This window comes from Carassius carassius, chromosome 28, assembly GCF_963082965.1.
Source record: "Carassius carassius chromosome 28, fCarCar2.1, whole genome shotgun sequence".
In the NCBI taxonomy this organism is placed as follows: Eukaryota; Metazoa; Chordata; class Actinopteri; order Cypriniformes; family Cyprinidae; genus Carassius; species Carassius carassius.
This window is the reverse complement of record NC_081782.1, coordinates 25329959-25349085: the sequence shown is the minus strand read 5'-3', so window position 1 is coordinate 25349085 and position 19127 is coordinate 25329959. Positions and strand designations below refer to the sequence as shown.

The 19127-nt window shown below is 37.6% G+C and overlaps 2 protein-coding genes across 2 annotated transcripts in view; one reads left to right on the top strand and one right to left on the bottom strand.

Moving 5' to 3' along the window:
* Positions 1 to 380: 380 nt before the first annotated feature.
* Positions 381 to 1137, top strand: LOC132108495 (melanocortin-2 receptor accessory protein-like). The gene is made up of 3 exons (XM_059515195.1): positions 381 to 500; positions 578 to 674; positions 931 to 1137. Exons 1-3 carry the CDS (start codon positions 392 to 394, stop codon positions 1001 to 1003), a joined length of 279 nt encoding a protein of 92 aa, XP_059371178.1. The 5' UTR covers positions 381 to 391; the 3' UTR covers positions 1004 to 1137.
* Positions 1138 to 1384: 247 nt separating this feature from the next.
* Positions 1385 to 19127, bottom strand: part of urb1 (URB1 ribosome biogenesis homolog) — a 32350-nt gene continuing 14607 nt past the window's right edge. The window contains exons 23-41 of the mRNA XM_059514908.1: positions 16984 to 17287; positions 15724 to 15985; positions 15424 to 15628; positions 12394 to 12568; positions 11860 to 11918; positions 11576 to 11766; positions 11051 to 11161; positions 10898 to 10961; positions 10648 to 10816; positions 6762 to 6870; positions 6446 to 6606; positions 6131 to 6242; positions 5915 to 6021; positions 5629 to 5772; positions 4979 to 5088; positions 4680 to 4877; positions 3868 to 4109; positions 2098 to 2676; positions 1385 to 1645 (exon numbers count right to left, since the gene is read on the bottom strand). Coding sequence (XP_059370891.1) covers positions 1479 to 1645; positions 2098 to 2676; positions 3868 to 4109; positions 4680 to 4877; positions 4979 to 5088; positions 5629 to 5772; positions 5915 to 6021; positions 6131 to 6242; positions 6446 to 6606; positions 6762 to 6870; positions 10648 to 10816; positions 10898 to 10961; positions 11051 to 11161; positions 11576 to 11766; positions 11860 to 11918; positions 12394 to 12568; positions 15424 to 15628; positions 15724 to 15985; positions 16984 to 17287 — 3469 coding nt within the window. The 3' untranslated portion in view covers positions 1385 to 1478. The remainder of the gene's footprint in view (positions 1646 to 2097; positions 2677 to 3867; positions 4110 to 4679; positions 4878 to 4978; positions 5089 to 5628; positions 5773 to 5914; positions 6022 to 6130; positions 6243 to 6445; positions 6607 to 6761; positions 6871 to 10647; positions 10817 to 10897; positions 10962 to 11050; positions 11162 to 11575; positions 11767 to 11859; positions 11919 to 12393; positions 12569 to 15423; positions 15629 to 15723; positions 15986 to 16983; positions 17288 to 19127) is intronic.

Here is a 19127-nt window from a genome sequence, read left to right as displayed (position 1 = left end):
ATTAATATGACAAGTTCTCACAATCAGATCTTCAACCTCTCGAGTTTTGCTACTGATTTACCTTTATAGAAAACGCATGAAGTGGCCAGGTGTAAACGGCCCCTATGTGTCTTTTCATGTCTGCTGCCTTTACTGATTAATCACTCACATGGTGTTTACTGCTCATATGATTGGCTCAAAGCAACCTATTATCTACATAATATTTATATTTTTGGATGGATTGAAGCTAAAACTAAAAAGAAAGACTCCTGAATAAGATGAGTGAAAAGTTTTCATTAGAAATATTCGCTATATTTCATAAAGGGGGATGTGGTTTCACTGTGGGTGGGATCAAGGGTTTTAAATCAGTGCTTCTGGCTCAGACTCGCACTGACTCACAGAATCAAAGACAATGAAAAACTCCACAGAGTCGTCTTCAGAGTATGTGTGGGATTACGAGTACTACTACGATTACATAGATCCGGTCTCCGTCAACGCCAGTGCACTCAAGTACAACAGATGTGAGATACTTGACATCCTCCTTTTGATCACCTCCTTTTGATAATCTAATGCCTAACTGTGTTCTCTTTATTATTAGATTCAGTCGTCATAATATTCTGGATCATTCTAGCTGCATTTATTGGGTTTTTCTTCTTGATTTTGTCACTTATATCACACTCAAGGCAACTTCCGAGGTAAGCAAGTATAAACCGTATAAACATTTTACTATTATTATTACAAAATTTGGATTTTAAATGCATGTTTATTTTTTCATTGTTTAAAAAAAAAAAAAGTACAATACAGCGTTTTTTTAAACGAATCCTTTTTTAATCTACAGAGATCATAATACTCATGCAGCTAATTGTTTAAAAATATCCATTGGGATATTAATGATTAAGAAAAGAACAAATATTTTATGCAGTGGATATTCATTTTCTTTTGTTTATGTAGAGGCCCTCGTGTCCAAAAATCTGGGTTGCCACTGATGAAAAGCTATGGATCTCCTCAGAAAAGAGACAAATAATAAGCAACTTCAAGAAGAAACTAAACCGATGAGGATCTATTTCATATTTCATTTCAAGTGACAACTGAGCCTCTGCCATTAAACCACATCATGATGAATGTGTCGGTTTATTTATATGAACTTTAATAATGACAAACGAGGTGTACATACAACACCTGAAATTAAAATGTATTGCATACAACACTCACTGAATATTAACTCCAACGGATGAGAATATATTCTAGACTTTGGCATGGTTTCTGATATTCTAGATGGATATCTGATATTCTCAGATTTTAACAGCCAAATATTGGGACGTATCAGTATCAGTGAAGAATACATCCTTAAATACAACCATCGGACTAAATCAAATTTTAAAAATGATTCAAACCACCACAAAAACCTGTTTGACGATCTTTTTTTATTTTTAAACAACTATAAAATTACAAAAAGATCCACTCAACTTTTTTTAGGGCTATTTTGTAAAACAGTGTAATCATGACTCGGACAGGATGTCTTCACACATGCGCAGGACGTGAGGTTTGGGCGTCCTGATGGCCGTCCTGTGGCGCAGCAGTCTGGCATGGGTCAGCAGGAGGTCAGGGCACCGCGCTCCACTCCAGAGCTCACTGATGTACAGCGAGAGCAGTTTCAGTCCGCTTTCTGTCAACAAAACCAACATCATATCAGTGGAAAGAGACAAAAATTCAGCCTTGCATCACAGAACTAAACTACACTCTCAAATACACAATCATACTTCACATTAATAGTGTTTTTACTGCATTTATGACAAAATGTTATGGACCCCAAAAAATATTTGCAAGCAGCTCATACATATGCGATCGGTTTAAGACTGCTCTATTTCGTGACATCACTGTGCTTCATGGGACTGGATATTTGGCAGAGATTTGCTATTCCAGACCACTCTCCCCAGCAACCGTTCTGATTGGTGGATGGCTTTTCAGGATTATGGGTAGTGTAGGTCATCACAAGGACATGCACTTTTTTTGCTTACTTTTTATTAAACACAATCACACTCTTGGCTTACTTAAATAGAAATCGAAATGCTGAAATTGAATGGGATTGACTGTAGTGCTCTCGGACTGTAACCTCACCTCTCTCGGCGTCATCGCCTGTGTTTGTAAGCAAGCAGGTTCTTAACACTGTCTGGTGAAAGCCATTCAGAGAAGTGCTGTGTGCCTCCAGCAATCGGAGCATGACTCTAGAGAACAGCTGCAGGGTGTCCACTGCGGAGCCATGCTCACATGTCCTGTGATATAATCTGAGGAAGTCCATTCGCATGCCTTCATCCATCAGAATGGCATCTATGATACTTGTACGCGGCAGTATGATGCTACTGAACCATTTTAAAATAGCTACTGTGCTGCTTTCATCATAGGGACTCTCCGTCAACGTCTTGAGGGCCCACTTGAGAATTAAAGACGCGGTGGCATCATCTAGATCGCTCGACTCAGGTTTGTTCGTGGTGAAGGCTTCAGGCTTGGAACTAGAAAGGCTTTTTTCTTTGGGTTCCCAGTGTATGAGGATGTTTCTAAGAAGCGGTTTACACTCGTCCAGCAGAGCCTGCTCCTGATTTCCCTCTTGTCCATTAACAGTTTCTGTCTGCTTTTCCATTCGAAATGGAGCGTGCCTCGCTGAGTGGCATTTTCCTTGCCCTTTCTCTCTTCCAGAGCCTGAATAAACACAAGAAATGTTTAGTTAGGAACAAGAATGTGTCAAAACACGTGATCTGTGTGTCTAACATTCATCTAGCTTCCACAAGGCCAAGGACTGGCTATATACACTAGTGTTCAAAAGTTTGGGGTTGGAAAGATTTGTTGAATGTTTTTAAAAGGAGTCACTTTTACTCACACCAAGGCTGCATTTTTTTTTTTTTTTATTAAAACTTACAGGAACAAAACTGTATATTGTGAAACATTATTATTTCAAGTTAAAATAACACCTGCTTATGTTCATATATTTGAATGTTTTATGTAGTTTGTAACCACAAAGCTGAATTCCCAGCAGGCTTTTGGCCAGTCTTCAGTGTCACATTATGCTTTTTGATGAACAGATTTCAAAATAACAGCATTTTTGAAAGAAATCTCATGTAACAAAAGAAATAAAATTCACTGCCACTTCTATGCAGTGCATGCACATGAATTAAGCAAATAAAAAGAAACAGGAATGCTAAAAGAATAATACATTTTCTGGCAGTCAGTTCTTCAATAAATATAAATAAATAACTATATATATTATGGCTACAAAACGATAAATTGCTTTCAAAATAAAAGTCTGTTAGCATACTATATGTGTGTGTGTACTGTGAGTATTTATTATGTATATATAAATACACACACACACACATATATAAAAATGTTTGTATATTTATACTGGTATATAATTTATATTATATATAAATCAAACATATTTTTCCTTAATACATACATGTATTAAGGAAAATACACCCAAACGTTTATTTTAAATGCAATTAATATATATTAAATAACCAAACAATGCATTTGTTTTTGATCACCACAGTTGTTTAAGTCTTTTTTTACCATCATTTTGGCATTTATACAACTGCCAAAATGAAAACACAGAAAAAAGTTGCTGTTGTTGTTTTTCACTCTAAAATCAGGTTAACATTGTTTAATTTTGTGTTTATACTATTAAACTTATACCCCATTCACTTAATTTTTTTAAAGAGAAAATTACAATTAACCTTTGAGGTAATCAACACCACACCACACATTTACAAAAACACGTGATCATGCTAAATACTACAATGCATGCTACAAAACATGGACACTTGACAGGAAACAGTCGTGACAGAATTTGTATTGGTAAACTGGAGTGTCAGTTTGAGTGGTTTGGAGTCTTACCCATCAGCTCTTTGACTCTGTGTTTGTTGACGAGCATCTGCAGAACAGACAGCAGTGAGGCATCGTGGGCCAGTGCCGCCCAGCGCTGCAGGAGACGGAGGACTTCAGAGCACTGTAGCTTCTGTGGGTGCAGTGTCAGCCAGCCGGCCTCCTCGTGAGCACCGAGAGCTGTCCCACAATGCAACAGTACAGAGGAGAGTGTGTGCAGGAACGCCTTCATCTGAGGTGCATTCACACCACTCCTAATCAGGAACAGAAGAACAGAAAACGCCTTTTTTGGAATGATTTTGTTTAACTAGACCTTTATCATTACCTTTATAGTCATCTTCCTTGGTGTGAACGGGCCTTTTGTAATTAATTTAATCAAATGTAACATTAAAATAAACAAAAGGGTCTGCACAATGAATCAAAACAAACTTGAACTTACAATCTTCATATTAAAATCAAACTAAAGTCTCACTAAAAAAGACTGGGGAAAAAGGTAGGCATCTATTTATTTGAATCAGAGAACCGTGAACATGAACGTGTCGCTAAATTACAGAAATATTAACTTAAAATGCAAGTACTTCAAGTAAATACTTGACCTATAACCCCTGTTCTACGGTTCAAAAAGAAAGTGGAAATTGGTTGTTAAAAAGTTAATATATGGCTGTTTTGGAACAGACATACCCATAAACCTATTATAATGTTGTAAGTTGACCTCATTGAAATAAATTATTAATTTGAATTTAATTTCAGTTTAATCTACCACTAATTTATCCTCACAGGAAGCCCATCTTTATGGATCAAGGTTGATCTTTTGATGCTCTTACCCCAGGTGTCGGGTGATGGAGAGCAGTGTGCACAGGAACTCATTGATGATCGACAGAGGAAGACATTTGCCTGAAGTCTGCGGCCGCTCTGATGTAGTGCTCTTTGCTTCTGGTTTACTTTCTTTATTACCCAGATTAGTGAACCACAGAGCATGAAGCAACTCGATGACTGAACTCAACAACTTGCTGTCAAAATACCTACAGGGAACAAACCCAATCAATGGCTGCAGGGGCCCAGTGAAGCACGCACACTTAAGGCACACGCCAAGGCGTCCCGTTTAGCGAAATCCACCCCTCACCTCTTGTCTATAAGCTGTAATATCCATGTCAAGACTCCATGTTCTTTGGTGAGGTTGTAAGCTGCCTTGTTCACATGAGCGGTCTGCCGCAGAACATTCACAATCTGAATCTGGAACAGCAGAGCAGAAACTTCAATCTTAAATTTCAAGCCATAGTAACCCATAATATAACGAAGTATAATACGATCCGTGACAATTGGGAAACGTGAACCGTGAAACGTGACTTTCTTTAGGGAATCTTTTAAAGAATTCTGAATTTTAGGTTTTAAATCTATGTCTGAGAAAAAGAGTTTAGGATATCAAACATTTAATTAAAACAAAAATATTAAGGATTTTTGACACATTTTTTGTCTAACACTTTTGTCAATTTTTTTTATTAAATAAAAATTTTTATTAAAATTTAATTAAAATGTAATTTAATTTAATTTTTGTCAAAAACACTCACATTTCACTGCTGGTTATATTTGCTATATATAATTTCGTATGTGACGAATAAAAATCTTGAATCTTGAATGTGCATCCTGTTTAGACCAGGAAAGGGCACATCTGAATATAATCGAAGGATACTAGAGTTTAATATAACCTCCATTATGTTGCTTTGCTCACTAACACCACATTTAAACAAAAGCGGAGGCAGATTTTGGGTGCACCTGAGAGGCCTGGTCACAGAGCGGTGTGCTTGCGAAACCCAGCAGGGTCTGATAGATGCCCTGCTTCTCACAGATCTCATAGCAGTGCTTGTCCCGGACCCCTTCCTCCAACACGCTCAACACCCACTCGCGCTCCTGTTTGCGCTGGACAGAGAAACAAAACGGTTCATTTGGAGACTACATCCTAGTACATTTCTGAATATATACTGTATACTCTATTAGCATGCTATGCAGCCCAAAGAGTCTAATAGCAGTGAGGTCGTCTTTTAAATCTGATGTTTAATACCTCCAGATCAAAACTGTAGAAGAGTTTGAAGAAATCAGGAACTCTCTTGAGGTCCAGAAACTGAGTTCCCAAAAGGAATTTGTTTACCACCATGTACATGTGTTCCTCTGCAGTGGGGGAATAAAAAAAAAAGTTGACCTCTTGGTTTTGGCAAACTTGGACGGAATTAATATTACAATGTGGAGTTAGTTTATACGGCTCTCTGAACTCTCTCACCGGGTCTCAAGATTTGCTGAGCAACTTTAGTGATGTAGGCCACGTGCACATTCGGCATCCGTTGGTTTTGCTTTGGGATCCCGTTCTTCACAGTGTCAAGCAAGTACAGTAGCTGGATGTTACATAGAAACAGATTACATTATATTGCACTGCATTATTTTACACTATTTAAAAATGGAGTCTTTTTTTGAAAGACGTCTCAAAGCAGCAATACTTCTAATTGCATAAATATGGGGGGTAACAAAAGAAAGCTTTTAGAATCTAACACTATTCAAATAAATCTAGCTACAGGAGTTAACGGTGAAAGTTCTCTACCTGTCTCTTCTCTCTGAACCGAGCGCCCTCGAGGTGTTGATAAAAGGATCCCAGGACTTGGTACGCTGCGGCCCTCACTTTAGGGTCGTAGCTGCTCAGGGCCGCCACTGTGACGCCCAAAGCATGACTGGAAACAAACTTCTGACAGTCTACTGCACACTCTGACCAGAGAGAGACCGGTGACAGCGCAGGTTAACACAGGAAAATATAACGTGACCTTCAAGATCAGGCTCAAGTACATGTACAGATTTAAACTCAAAACAAGTCCAATGCACAAAGCAAAAAAGAGCATTCTGGGCAAGACTCGTCAGGTTACCTGGCCGAAGGATGAAGCTGAACAAAGGCAGGAGGAAGCAGGGGTCGTACAGAGATGACAAATCTGGAGAAAGCTTGTCTTCCTGTGTGTAGAACAGGTTTTTACTCTCCTGTAGAAAGAGAGATACATGCTATTCAAGCAGCACGTAAAAGTCTGTACATTAAAAAGAGTAAAAGGAACAACACACAATAATATTAATAAAAAAATATATATATATATTAAGGCTGGACGATTATGGCCTAAAGTCAAAACCTCGATTAAATGAACACTTTACCTCGATTATGATTAATGACCGATTATTTTGTTTCTGTTTAGTTTTTTTTGCCCTCATAGGTTCACTTACAAGGATTGTACTGTAAACAGGGCCGTAGTTGGGGTTTGCGGGGCCCGGTTCAGGTTGTACCAGTGGGCCCTGTTTGAAAGTGTTTAATTTGTATGTTCATCAACATGCCCGCCACGTCCCAGAATGCAACGCGGCGCCCAAGCCCTATAAGGCGCGGTCACTTTAAGAGACAATGAATGCATCCAATATAATACACATACGATTTTTTCTCAACTGTTTACTTTAACTTAAGACATACCTGACAGTTTTTTTGAACATACTATCCAAGACGGGTATTTGTCGGTACAAGAGCAAAAACAGACAAATTGGGTGTTCAAGCGTTTTGAGACGCCTCTCTCTGCGTGACCTGAACACCAGAACACCGCGCGCGGTGCTGAAGTGGGCTCTTACACATCCTTTTCTGTTTGTTTAAACTGCCATTTGTTTTTGTTCATTGAGGTGCAGGAGGAACTTAAAGGAGAACTTCGCAAAGGAGAGCTCGGTTAAATCACAGGATTGTGGTTCGTGCCGCAATGCAGCTGCGAGAACATGGGAGCTCGATATAATAATACACATCCGATCGTCTAATCGCTTGAACGTCCAAACCATAAAACAAATACAACTAACAAAGTTTAGTGAAGACTCCAGGCTCACCGCTCGCGCGCCATCACTATGTGTTGAACCGACGTTCACCTCTGGGTTTTACTTTTATGACACTGACTGGCAGAATCATGTGGCTACACACGCTTTTAAGGGGGAGGTATTAACAGGAAATAACCGACATGGGAAAATTACGTCGGTTAGAGGTTCTAAATTTCGGTTTCGATTACTTTTCGATTAATCGTCCAGCCCTAATATATATATATATATATATATATATATATATATATATATATATATATATATATATATATTCTCCCTCATATCATTCTAAACCTACATGATTTATGTTTTAAGTGAAAAAAGGACATTTTCAAATGGCATGTTTCTTTCCATACAACAAAAGCATTTTTGGTTTTAGAGCTGAAACAACGAATCGATTTAATCGATTAAAATCGATTATTAAAATAGTTGTCAACTAATTTAGTCATCGATTCGTTGCTAAATAACTTTTATTTGCCGTAAGCGGCTCATTTCGTGCATATTTCAAATCTGCGGTGACCAAAGTGTGGCAGTAATGAGCCACCGGAGGTTTTACTCAGCCAGTACAGCAGGAGAAGTAGCAAATAGCCAATAGCTGGCCTCGTTTTATGTCACGTGCTTCCCGAACAGCGTCTCTGCAGCCATAGACATGATGTCTGCAGCATTCAGCGTGATGTGGGAGTACTTTACATTGAGCCTTTAAAAAAGAAGAGTAGGCCTAACCTGTAAACTCTGCACTACTGAACTGTTTAAGGGGACGTTCACATATCGCGTCTTTTGCGCGCTCAAGTTCGTTATTTCCAACACCGCACCGCATCGAGTTAAAAACATTTAAACTTTTCCGAATGCCGCAACCGCACCGCGGGTCATGTGACAAGAACTAACCAATCAGCTTCATCCTTTCCCGTAACAACGTTAAAAGCTCAGTCAAGATGAAAGGAACAGCTGATCATAGTTGTATATGGATTTCCATTTTGAAATAAATTTAGTAGCAGATTTTAGTAGCACATTTTTTGAGCTGCAAATCCATTTATCCTTTGCTGAAATTTCCGCGTCTTCAAGGAGAGAGCACGTCATGGTTGCTTAGCAAAGGCAGACGCCTCAGGGGCGCTTCTGCACGAGCGCTTTGGAAAGAAGGAGAAAGCGGTGCGCCTAGCGTTTTCCACGCGTTTTTAGGCGCGATTTGTGAACGGCCCCTAAGACTTTCATTTGTGCAGATTCTCCAGTACAATGTTGTTTGCAAATGTTTAGTTGTAAAAGCTGATAACATTGCTTTTTAACAGTTAACATTTAAAGCTTTACAAACATGTTCTGTGATCAGTTTGTCGTTTACCAGTTCATAATTCAGTCTTGCAGCCTAATTATGACTGAATGAGAGCGGTAAATGTAGATATTTGAAATGCACTTTTTTTTCCTAAGTATTATTCACTGCTCTTTTTCACACAGCAGGTTTTTTGTGTGTGTCCTATTTTTTTTTCTGGACAACCTTCTGATGGATTTTACTTTAAATTGTGAGTTCCATTCAGGTTTCATGCCATTGGCACTCTATTCGAAGGATTGTTTACAATTTCACAGCAAAAGCTATAAAGCTTTTTCCCAGTAAATAATAAAATACAATGCACTGCAATTTTATTCTGTTTTATCCTTATTCTTTGTGAAAATATGTTCTGAAAGATTCCTTAATAAGCTTTGTTCAGGATGTTAAACTACTTTAGGAGCTCTAAGGACTGCCATGGTGAAAACATTATTTTAAATCTCCTTGTGAAATTTGCTAGAGTATAGGTCAGTGTTCTGATTGCAGAAGAGTTCGACAAAGGATTACTAACACAATAAAACAACTCCAGGTATATTTTTGATGAGGATATGACAGTGCAAAATGGTTAAAATCTCTTAAATCTATCTATGATAAAGACCATTTATTAATAATTTACTTGGGGAAAAAATGGGAAAAACTAAAATATAAGTACATAAACCGATTAATCGTAAAAATAATCGACAGATTAATCAATTATCAAAATAATCGTTAGTTGCAGCCCTATTTGGTTTGTTCTTCACACAAAGCTATGTGTGTATGGATTATTTTTATGGTACCTCATTACACTTTTTGAACATTCTTTAAAAAGTCTTCTTTTGTGTTCTAAATTAGAAAAAACTAAACAAAGCATAACCAGCAATGTAATGTGGGCGAGTCACTTCTGTAGGTGAGACACTTTGTTTTGACTCCACCATACTTTCAATGTTTTACTTGATGACAGATTTGGAGAAATGTAGCATTACATCACTTGCTCACCAGCAGATCCTGTGCAGTGAATGGGTGCATTCACGTAACATCACGTAAAGTGAGAATCTGCATTTTTAAAAACAATTCTATCATTAAGGCGTTTTAACTTTAAACCATTGCTGCTGGCCAAAATAATCAATAATAACACTTTCTCTAGTTTTAAAATGTCCATCTCCGGTTGTCTCTCACATTAAAATCCACCCACATGCTTTGTTTAGAGCTGTTTTGGCCTATTTTTCACTTTGTAAACTGCTTGATCTGTGAAGATTTCCGAAGACTTGATTATTTTTCACTGGAGGAAGCAACACTTTGGATCGAGCACTTAATGAAAGATTTGTTTATTGCAAACATACGTTTCACTTCATAAATAATATGAAGTGACAGACTGACACTGTGTGGATTACTTGAGGATTATTGTGATGTATTTCTCAGCTGTTTGGACTCTCACTCTCACGGCACCCATTCACTGCAGAGAATCCTTTAGTGAGCAAGTGATGTAATGCTACATTTCTCCAAATCTGTTTCAGGTGAAGAAACAAACTCATCTACATCTTGGATGGCCTGAGAGCGAGTAAACATCCTTTAAAAGCATCTTTTATAATACTGTTTGTCATTTAGTCTAACAGACTGTCACTACTGACCCGAGGGATGATGTGTCGCTGCTGTGGGAAGTGTGTGACGGTGTTTAACATCCTGTCTGCAGCGAGCAGAGACAGCAGCTGCTCTGAGCTGGGCTTCTGCCACAGTGAATGTCCCAGACTCTTCCGGGCTTTATGGTGCTCAACCGCGGCAGGGCCCCAGAGCACATACCTGACAACAAATAGACACGAATAATGATGTCTGCACTAAACAACCATTCTCTGTTAGTGGAAATGAATGCTGAACACGTACTGAAACTCTGTAAGACTAATGTTGTTCTTCTCATATTCCTGGAGCAGGAGTAAAATCTTCTGATCTGTGAAAATCAAGAGATTTGACTAAAACACACAACAGACTTCATCTACAATCCAAACCAAATGAACCATGTCTAAGGGACAGGTCTACCTGTTGTGCTCAGCGAAGCTCCATATGCACCAAGAAGCACAAGGAAGTGATTAATGTTACAAACTTCAGGACATTTCTTCACCAGCATGAGCAAGAGAGACACCAATGACCCTGGGGAGGGAAAAAATACAGATCATTCAGACGGGGTTATATGAATACATAATCCCAAGTATAGTAATACTGTATACACACACACACACATTTTATATATATATATAGTGTTCCTGTGGCTCAAGTGGTAGAACATTCCCAGGGAACACATGTTAGGTAAAAAAAGTTAGTCTGAAGGTTGTTTTGGATAAAAGCATCTGCTAAATGCATAAATTTAATTTAAATTATTATTTTATATTTATATATATATACATACACATACATACAGAGACTTGGTTGAACAAACTCATTGTAAATATCACTTTGAGTGGACAGGATTTTTTGATGTTAGACAGATTCAAAAAAACAATCTTCTGGGTCATGTGTTCAGAAGTGTCTCTGGAGAAGGATCCAGAACTGCTGATATAACTTTACCTTTAGACAGATGAAGACTGTTAGAATCGTCCTGTGTGGAGAGCATTGTGGGTAAGAACAGAGAGTGACTGGTGGTCATCATGTGGACGGTAGCCAGAGGCAACAGCTCTTTAGGGGTCCCTGGTGTCTCATAAATGACCTCCAGCAGTGTGGTTAAGGTGTCCAAGAAGTTAGGGTCACGGTATCGATACCTGAGAGTGACAACGGTACTGTCAGCGGAGTACAGAGATAGCAAATAGTTTAGATCCAATTTAGTTTTGTTAATTAAGAGAAGAACCACTTACTTCAGCCCAGACTTAACGAAGGTGTTCCAGTCTGATGCAGTGATATTTTCTGGAAAGATCTGTAATAAACCCAACATGCAGCATACATCAGCTGAAGACTGAGCATTATACATGCTAAACAAGTACATAATACTGCTATAGTTATTAGGTCAGTACGCTTGTGACATTTCAACTAACAGCAGTTAATATCTGTAAATAAAATGATAAGTGTTGTGTGTTAAATACAACAGTGACACAACACAAACCCATTTATTATAAAAAAAAAAAAGTGAATACTTGGTCAACACATTACAACTGTGCTGTACCTTTGAATATAATTAATATGGATGATTGAAATTCTGACTTAGTACAACAATAATACTTATAATTGTTGGCAAGTAATATTGTACTTGTAAAAACTGCATCACTAATCTTTTTCAACCATCAACCCATCTTAATCTGGAAAACTCTGCATCACTTGAATAATACTGACACACTGCTATCAGAAAGTACTGTTTACAAGCTGAAACCATGGCCAGGACCATACGGACTCACCAGCAGTGACCTGAGTCTTGTCAGCATGGTCTCTTCATGATGGGATTGGGATTCTTTCTGTTCTTTATACACATCAGAAAGCCAGAGGAGAGCAGCTGAAAGCAGAGACTTCCTCCACTGACACAGTTCCTCTGAACCGGACAGTTTTTCACTGATGGAGTCGGCCAGCTTCCACCTGAAACCAGAAGTTTTAGAAAATGTTATGCAAATAAAAACTTTTGAATCCTCAAAGCTTCAGTTCAAGTATGTATCAATGTAAATGCAAAGCATACACAGAATAAAAGTAGGATGTGTCCAAATGACAACCAATTTACACCTCAAGTAACAAAAAAAGGAAGTTTCAATCTTTCCATGTATGAATATTTTTAATGCATAAGTTAAATTATTATGATTTAAAGCCATGTGTATAGCTCTATATGACCCCAAAGTTTTTGTCAAACAAACCCCTTTGATCTAAAATATTTACTTGAAGTGTCCCTCAGATTTTAAGTTTCACACAGTCTCTGATGTTTATTTAAAATCACACGTTGGTTAATTACATTATATGCAGACAAGCAAACTAAATATTTTAAGTAAATGTTTTGACTGTTTTTTAGGGCTGCACAATTAATCGAATTTCTAATCGCGATTAAAATTATGGATGCCACAATTATGTAATCATTCAAAGCAGCAATTAATCGTTCAAAGTCCTCTTATGTTTTTTTTTCTTTCTACATGTTATCTTAAGGGTTTTTCCTATTATTTGAATTTTAGTTTTAGTATAACATTTTAATACCATTAATATTTTTTCATTTTAATAAATATTAATCAATGTATAGTTGACATTTAAGTCTTAATACTATAGAAAAGCACTTAACGATTTTCAGTTATAGTGTTTTCAGCTGGTTTATTTTCATATAAAAATACGGCTTGCAGTTGCATCAGACAATGGTATAAACATAATTCAATGTAAATTGTGTTAATCGTAATTAATAATCGCAATTACACTTTCAAGGGAATAATCTACAATTATGTTTTTTGTCAATTGTGCAGCCCTACTGTCTTTAATTTCAAACTTTCTGTTAATAAACGTTTTAAATTTGACTTTTTTTGTTGTGTTTATATTATCTGTATATGTTTGTGTGTGGGGGGGGGGAGGGGGTGGGGGGTTGGGCAAGTTAACGTATTAATTAATTAACACAGACAGTTTTATCTTGCATTAACACTTGCAATTTTGTATTATTATTATTGTTATTTTGAAAGTCCGTCGCTCAGTGGCTCTGAATACACATACAGACAAACCGTGGGTCACAAGACGTTGACCAGTACTGGCTTGGGATGGGCATCATCACGCGTCTCATCCAATGAGAGCATCTGGGGTGGGCCTCAAGACTGCATCCCTCACATGAATGGTGTTCTGTCGATTTGTCCTACCCTGTCAGATTTTGCTACCTCCCATTAAATCAATAGGTAATACAATTCGACAATGAAAAATGCTACGCGTCAAATTATGGTTTATTGACAACAACACAGACCACAACACTAAACCTACCCCTTACAGTAATGCAAATACATTAAATATTGTTGTTCAGCATAATAAAAAGGATGCAATATTGATGTGTGCATGCAAAGTAAGCCCTGGTAGGACAATCTGACAGGTAGGATAAAACGTCGGACACCCGGCGCTCCCGAATAAAATTATTTAAGCATTAACATTCACAAACCAGTGGCAAATAGCTTTGGTTTTAAATTTAAGATAATTACATTAAGGTTTAAGTTAAATAATTTAACTGCTAACTATGTAAAGGGAACACTTCTGTAAAAAGCATTATTTAAAATGTTTGCAAACAAATGTTATTGAACTTCATATAGCAGTAGTTTTAAAATGTAAGTGTGCAATACACCACATTTGAAGTGTGTTATGTGAATTTTGCAAATAATGCGATTGACTGCAGAAAAATCACGTGATCAATCACGATTAAAATTTGTAATCGTTGCCCGGCACTAATATAAACAAAAACGTTTATTTTTTGATGCAGTTAATCGTTTGACAGCATTGATGCGAAACGATTCGTCGCGATTAATCACTTCCAAAATAAACGTTTTTGTTTACAAAATATATATGTGTGTATAGTGTATATTTATTAAGAATATACATTTATATACATAAATTACTTTAATATATATATATACATATATATATATATTAGTGTTGGGCAGTTATCGGCCTTAACGTGAGACTCTTATCGGGCAATAAAAAAAAAAATCGCCGTTGATCTATTCTTAAATTGGAATGGGAGCTGGGTCTATACTACGCGAGCTATGATGACTTTCACCTTGATATGTTAGTGTGGATGTATACCTAGCCGAATCTGTAGGGGGCGAGAACGAGTATTTAAACCTGTGTGTATGCCTACTGTAAAATTACCACATCAAACGTGATGTGCTAACATGGATGCAGATGAAGCCGCCAGGTTTGCTTCAGGGAATTTTTTTTTAAATAAGCTTCCCAATGGAAACCTCGACAAGACGCACGCCTGTTTCACACATACTCCGTCTGCAGTGCGTATGCAGTCCATGTGCGTTACATATGTGGTGCAGAAGCAGCACGGACTCATACTCATTGAGCTTTCACACAGGACGCGTTTGCAGTCCGCTACTCGGTTGGTAAACGATCGATCACCTGGAACGGATCATGAACGCTGGAATCAGTTAACATGGGTGCGTAAAAAAAATACGAAACGCATACGCACTGCAGACGGATTATGTGTGAAACAGGCGTAAGGTTGTTTGCACCTTGTGCAATGTGGAATTAGTTTACAGCTTTCTCAGTTTGTGATGCACTTTGGAAACAGGAGATGAGCAACTGGTCTAATGCACCACCTGTCTTGAGAAACCTGTTCTCAAAGAATTAACGTTACTTTTAGTCATCGTTTTATTTGGGTAGCACACATATTCTGAATGCCTTCGGCAGAATTCAAGTGAGCCATTTTAATCTAGATTAATCTAGATAAACTCTGACTTATTTCATGTCAGGCTTTCTGAGTTTACCTTTCATTACTGTCGGTTTTCTGAAGGATGGCAGGTAGATCATTCATAAGTAGTGTGAGGTCAGAGTTCACCGCAGTCAGTCGGATGAGGCCGGACACAACCTCCACGTGCAGGCCAGTCCCAACCCCAACTTCTGCTTGCTGCACTGTGTGCCACAGCTCGGAGAGTAAAGCCTTCTTCAGGACCTTCAGGACTGACTTCTGAACTGTGCGAGGTGACAGATGAGACCACATGAATCAACCTTTGGAATCAACTTGAACAGCATTATTTGAGCCCTTCTATGAAAGCAGCAGTACTGACTGTGCTTAGGGCGAGTGGGGTCATCAGTAGTGGCTCTCCTCAAGTAGGCGTCGAGTAAAAACAGGAAGCCGCTGTTTTGGGAGCTGATCTGTGTAAGGTTAGAGGCTTCCAGGCACCAGAGCTCAAAGCTGAGGACATGTGTGGAGCAGTTCTCCAGAAGAAGAACCCCCATAGCCTGAGCTGAAGGACTTTCTCTCTGGATGCAGTGCAAGAGAACGTCTGTCTGAATGAGTTTGGCAGTGCTTGGCTCCTGCGAGAGCACCTAGAGAGAAACATTCTGTTGATGAACTGTATCAGTGAGTGCATTACTGCTACTTTAAAGGCCCCGCTATACATGCAAGCGAAATCGGAGAGCAAACAAGTGTGAGATCATTCAGAACAACATCAGAACAAAACAAAGATCATTTTGGAGTTTGTTTGGGGAGACTGAAATAAGCCCGAAAATGTAGCTCTGGCTTTTAAACACCTTCAATCTAGCACGGATTGGCCCGTTGAGAATTTAAATATCTCCCAAGTACTTTTTCATTTATTAAAAGAACTTAAGGTTCTGCTAACAAATACTACAATATGAAAATAACTTTTTACGTGTCATCTGATCATATCGCTAAAAAGTGATGTTCTTTCTCAGTATTTTTGTCTTGCTTTCCAGTGCAAAAAAGATTCCTAAATCAGGATGATGATTAACTGACAAACAAGAAAAACGCAAGATGATACGTCTTGTTTTCTGTCAAAGTTATCCAAATGAAGTGAGTTTATGAATAACAAAATAACAAATATCTGCTAATGTGCTGAGAAAACTTGATTCAAAAGGAAAGTACGTTTTCATACCCCACCGAATGATATTTCTTCTTTGAAACCAATTAAATTTTGTTCAATTTCTCATCTAAATTTGCATCTAAATTAATAGTTTAAATGGGATTTAATGGTATAAATTAAGTCATTTCTGCTCCAACTGAAGAGTTTAAATTGAGGAAGGGTGTGTTATACGAAATAAATCACTTTTGAATCAATCAATGTTCTCCATTTATTCCTCTTCAACACACTTCGTCACAACGCACGTTCAACAACAACCCCCCACAGCCCGGAACTTGATTATAAGAGTCCCTTTTTAGTTTCGATTAACTGGCATGTGAAATACTAAACAATTTTCAGCATAGAGGTATAATGTGCATTAACACATTTTATAATGTCCTAAACTTAACAGGGTGAACTGAGGACTTTTTAAGAACTATATGGGTGGCTCGAGTGCAGTGTTTGTACCTGTAGCAGGAAGTCCTCGAGCTGCACACACTGGCTGGATGTGAGGAGAGCAGCCAGACCTCGCAGGTGGGCCTGAGACAGAGCAATGCAGCTGCTGTGGTCTTCAGAGAAGCGTCTCATGCTGTCTGAGAGCAGCTTCAGCACCGCACGGCCGTACACGCTCAGCTGCTTCTCAGGGCCCACCAGATACTTCTGAGGAAGCAACAGCAGGGCGGACACCACCTCCTTCAAGCTTGATGGGTCAATGTAATCATGTAGAGCCAGGAGCGCTCGGACAGAGAGAGATTCCTTTTTGGGACAACTTCTGAAAAGCAACAGGGATTTTTTCAGTGATGCATCAAACAAAAAATTTATACTTTAATATAGAATAATAGAATTCATCATAACATTTTTGCAGCATATATGTTCAATCCTTTTAAAATGTTTGGAGTATGATGTAGGTATCAAAGGAACAGCTTTAAAATGGTTTCACTCATATCTGCATGATAGAACATTTTTTGTTTGTTTTGCAAATGCTTCATCTTCGGTGGCTCCTTTAAAATATGGTCTTCCTCAAGGTCCTATTCTGGGCCCTACATTATTTTCATTGATGTCGTTGCTATGATATTTCCTATCATATGTATGCTGATGACACTCAGATATATTTACCACTTAAAGTCGGGAGCGAGCACTCGCTACAGGCCCTATTACTCTGTCTGGAAGAGGTCAAAATTTGGTTGTCAAAGAAATTTCTCCAGCTAAATGAAAAAAAAAATCTGAAATAATTACTTTTGGTCCACCAAAATTTAAAGAGATGATTTCTGATAAAAAAAAAAAGTGTAAGAAACCTGGGTATCATAATTTACTCAACTCTCACTTTTGACAATCAGATAAAGTCTGTAGTAAAACGTAGTTTTTACCAACTTAGAATGATCTCCAGGTTAAAACTCATACTTAGTTTTAAAGATTTAGAGACCGTTATCAATGCATTTATTACATCTAGATTGGATTATTACAATTCTCTTTATGTTGGGATCGATCAGCGACAACTTTCTTGTCTGCAAATGATACAGAATGTTGCAGCCAGGCTTTTGACAGGGACAAATAAAAGGGATCATATTACTCCAGTATTATCTTCTCTCCATTGGCTACCAGTTCAGTACAGGACCAATTTTAAGATTTTATTGATGGTTTTCAAAGCGCTTCATAACATGTCCCCAAGTTATATTACCATTCTTTTAAAGTACCATACATCGTCTAGGACACTGAGATCAGCAGATAAACTGTTACTGGAAGTTCTTCGCTCCAAAAGAAAGTCCAATGGTGATCGAGCATTTAATGGTTGTGGCCCCCAAATTGTGGAATAGTCTTCCACTTCATATCCGACAGGCTTCATCCTTAGAAGTTTTTAAGTCTCAGTTATTTATTTATTTTGTGAAGCACTTTGGGCAACAAAATTGCGTTACAACTTGCTATACCAATAAATAAAGTTGAAATAAAGTTGAAGTTGATATATAGTGAGCTCAATATGAAATCTTTCTGTACTACATGCATTTAATATCCTGATAACTAATTACAATTGTTAAAAAGGACATTACACATCCAGAGCACACTGCATAATACATCCCATAACTTGACCATCCATTTCTAGAGTAGGAATAGAAATGTAATATTAATCTCTTTTTTTGATGGATCACAGGAGTGTCAAAAGTTCCACACTTTTCTGTAAAATGTTTAAAAAATGCTAAACCATACTATACTGTTCAGAAGTTTGTGGTCTGATCATTTTTTTAAAGAAAAATTTATTAACATTTATGCTTTTGTCAGAATCTTTTATCCAAAGAATTGAACTTTATCCAGCATTTTATTCTTTTATCCAACAATGATTTATATATATATAAAGATATATATAAAGAGTTCAGATGCAAAAGCCTCTAAGTGCCATCTGAAATTTTCATCTAAAATTAGGATTTTTATCAGGCTCCTATATATATATATATATGTTCAGTTATTTCACTTTAATAGCCTGAAAAAAGGACCTGCACATTGCCATTAAAGTAAAATGACTCAAACTGAGCATAGGAGCTTAATAAAAATCCTAATTTTAGATAAACATTTCAGATGGCATTTAGAGGCTTTTACATCTGAACTCTTCATATATATAT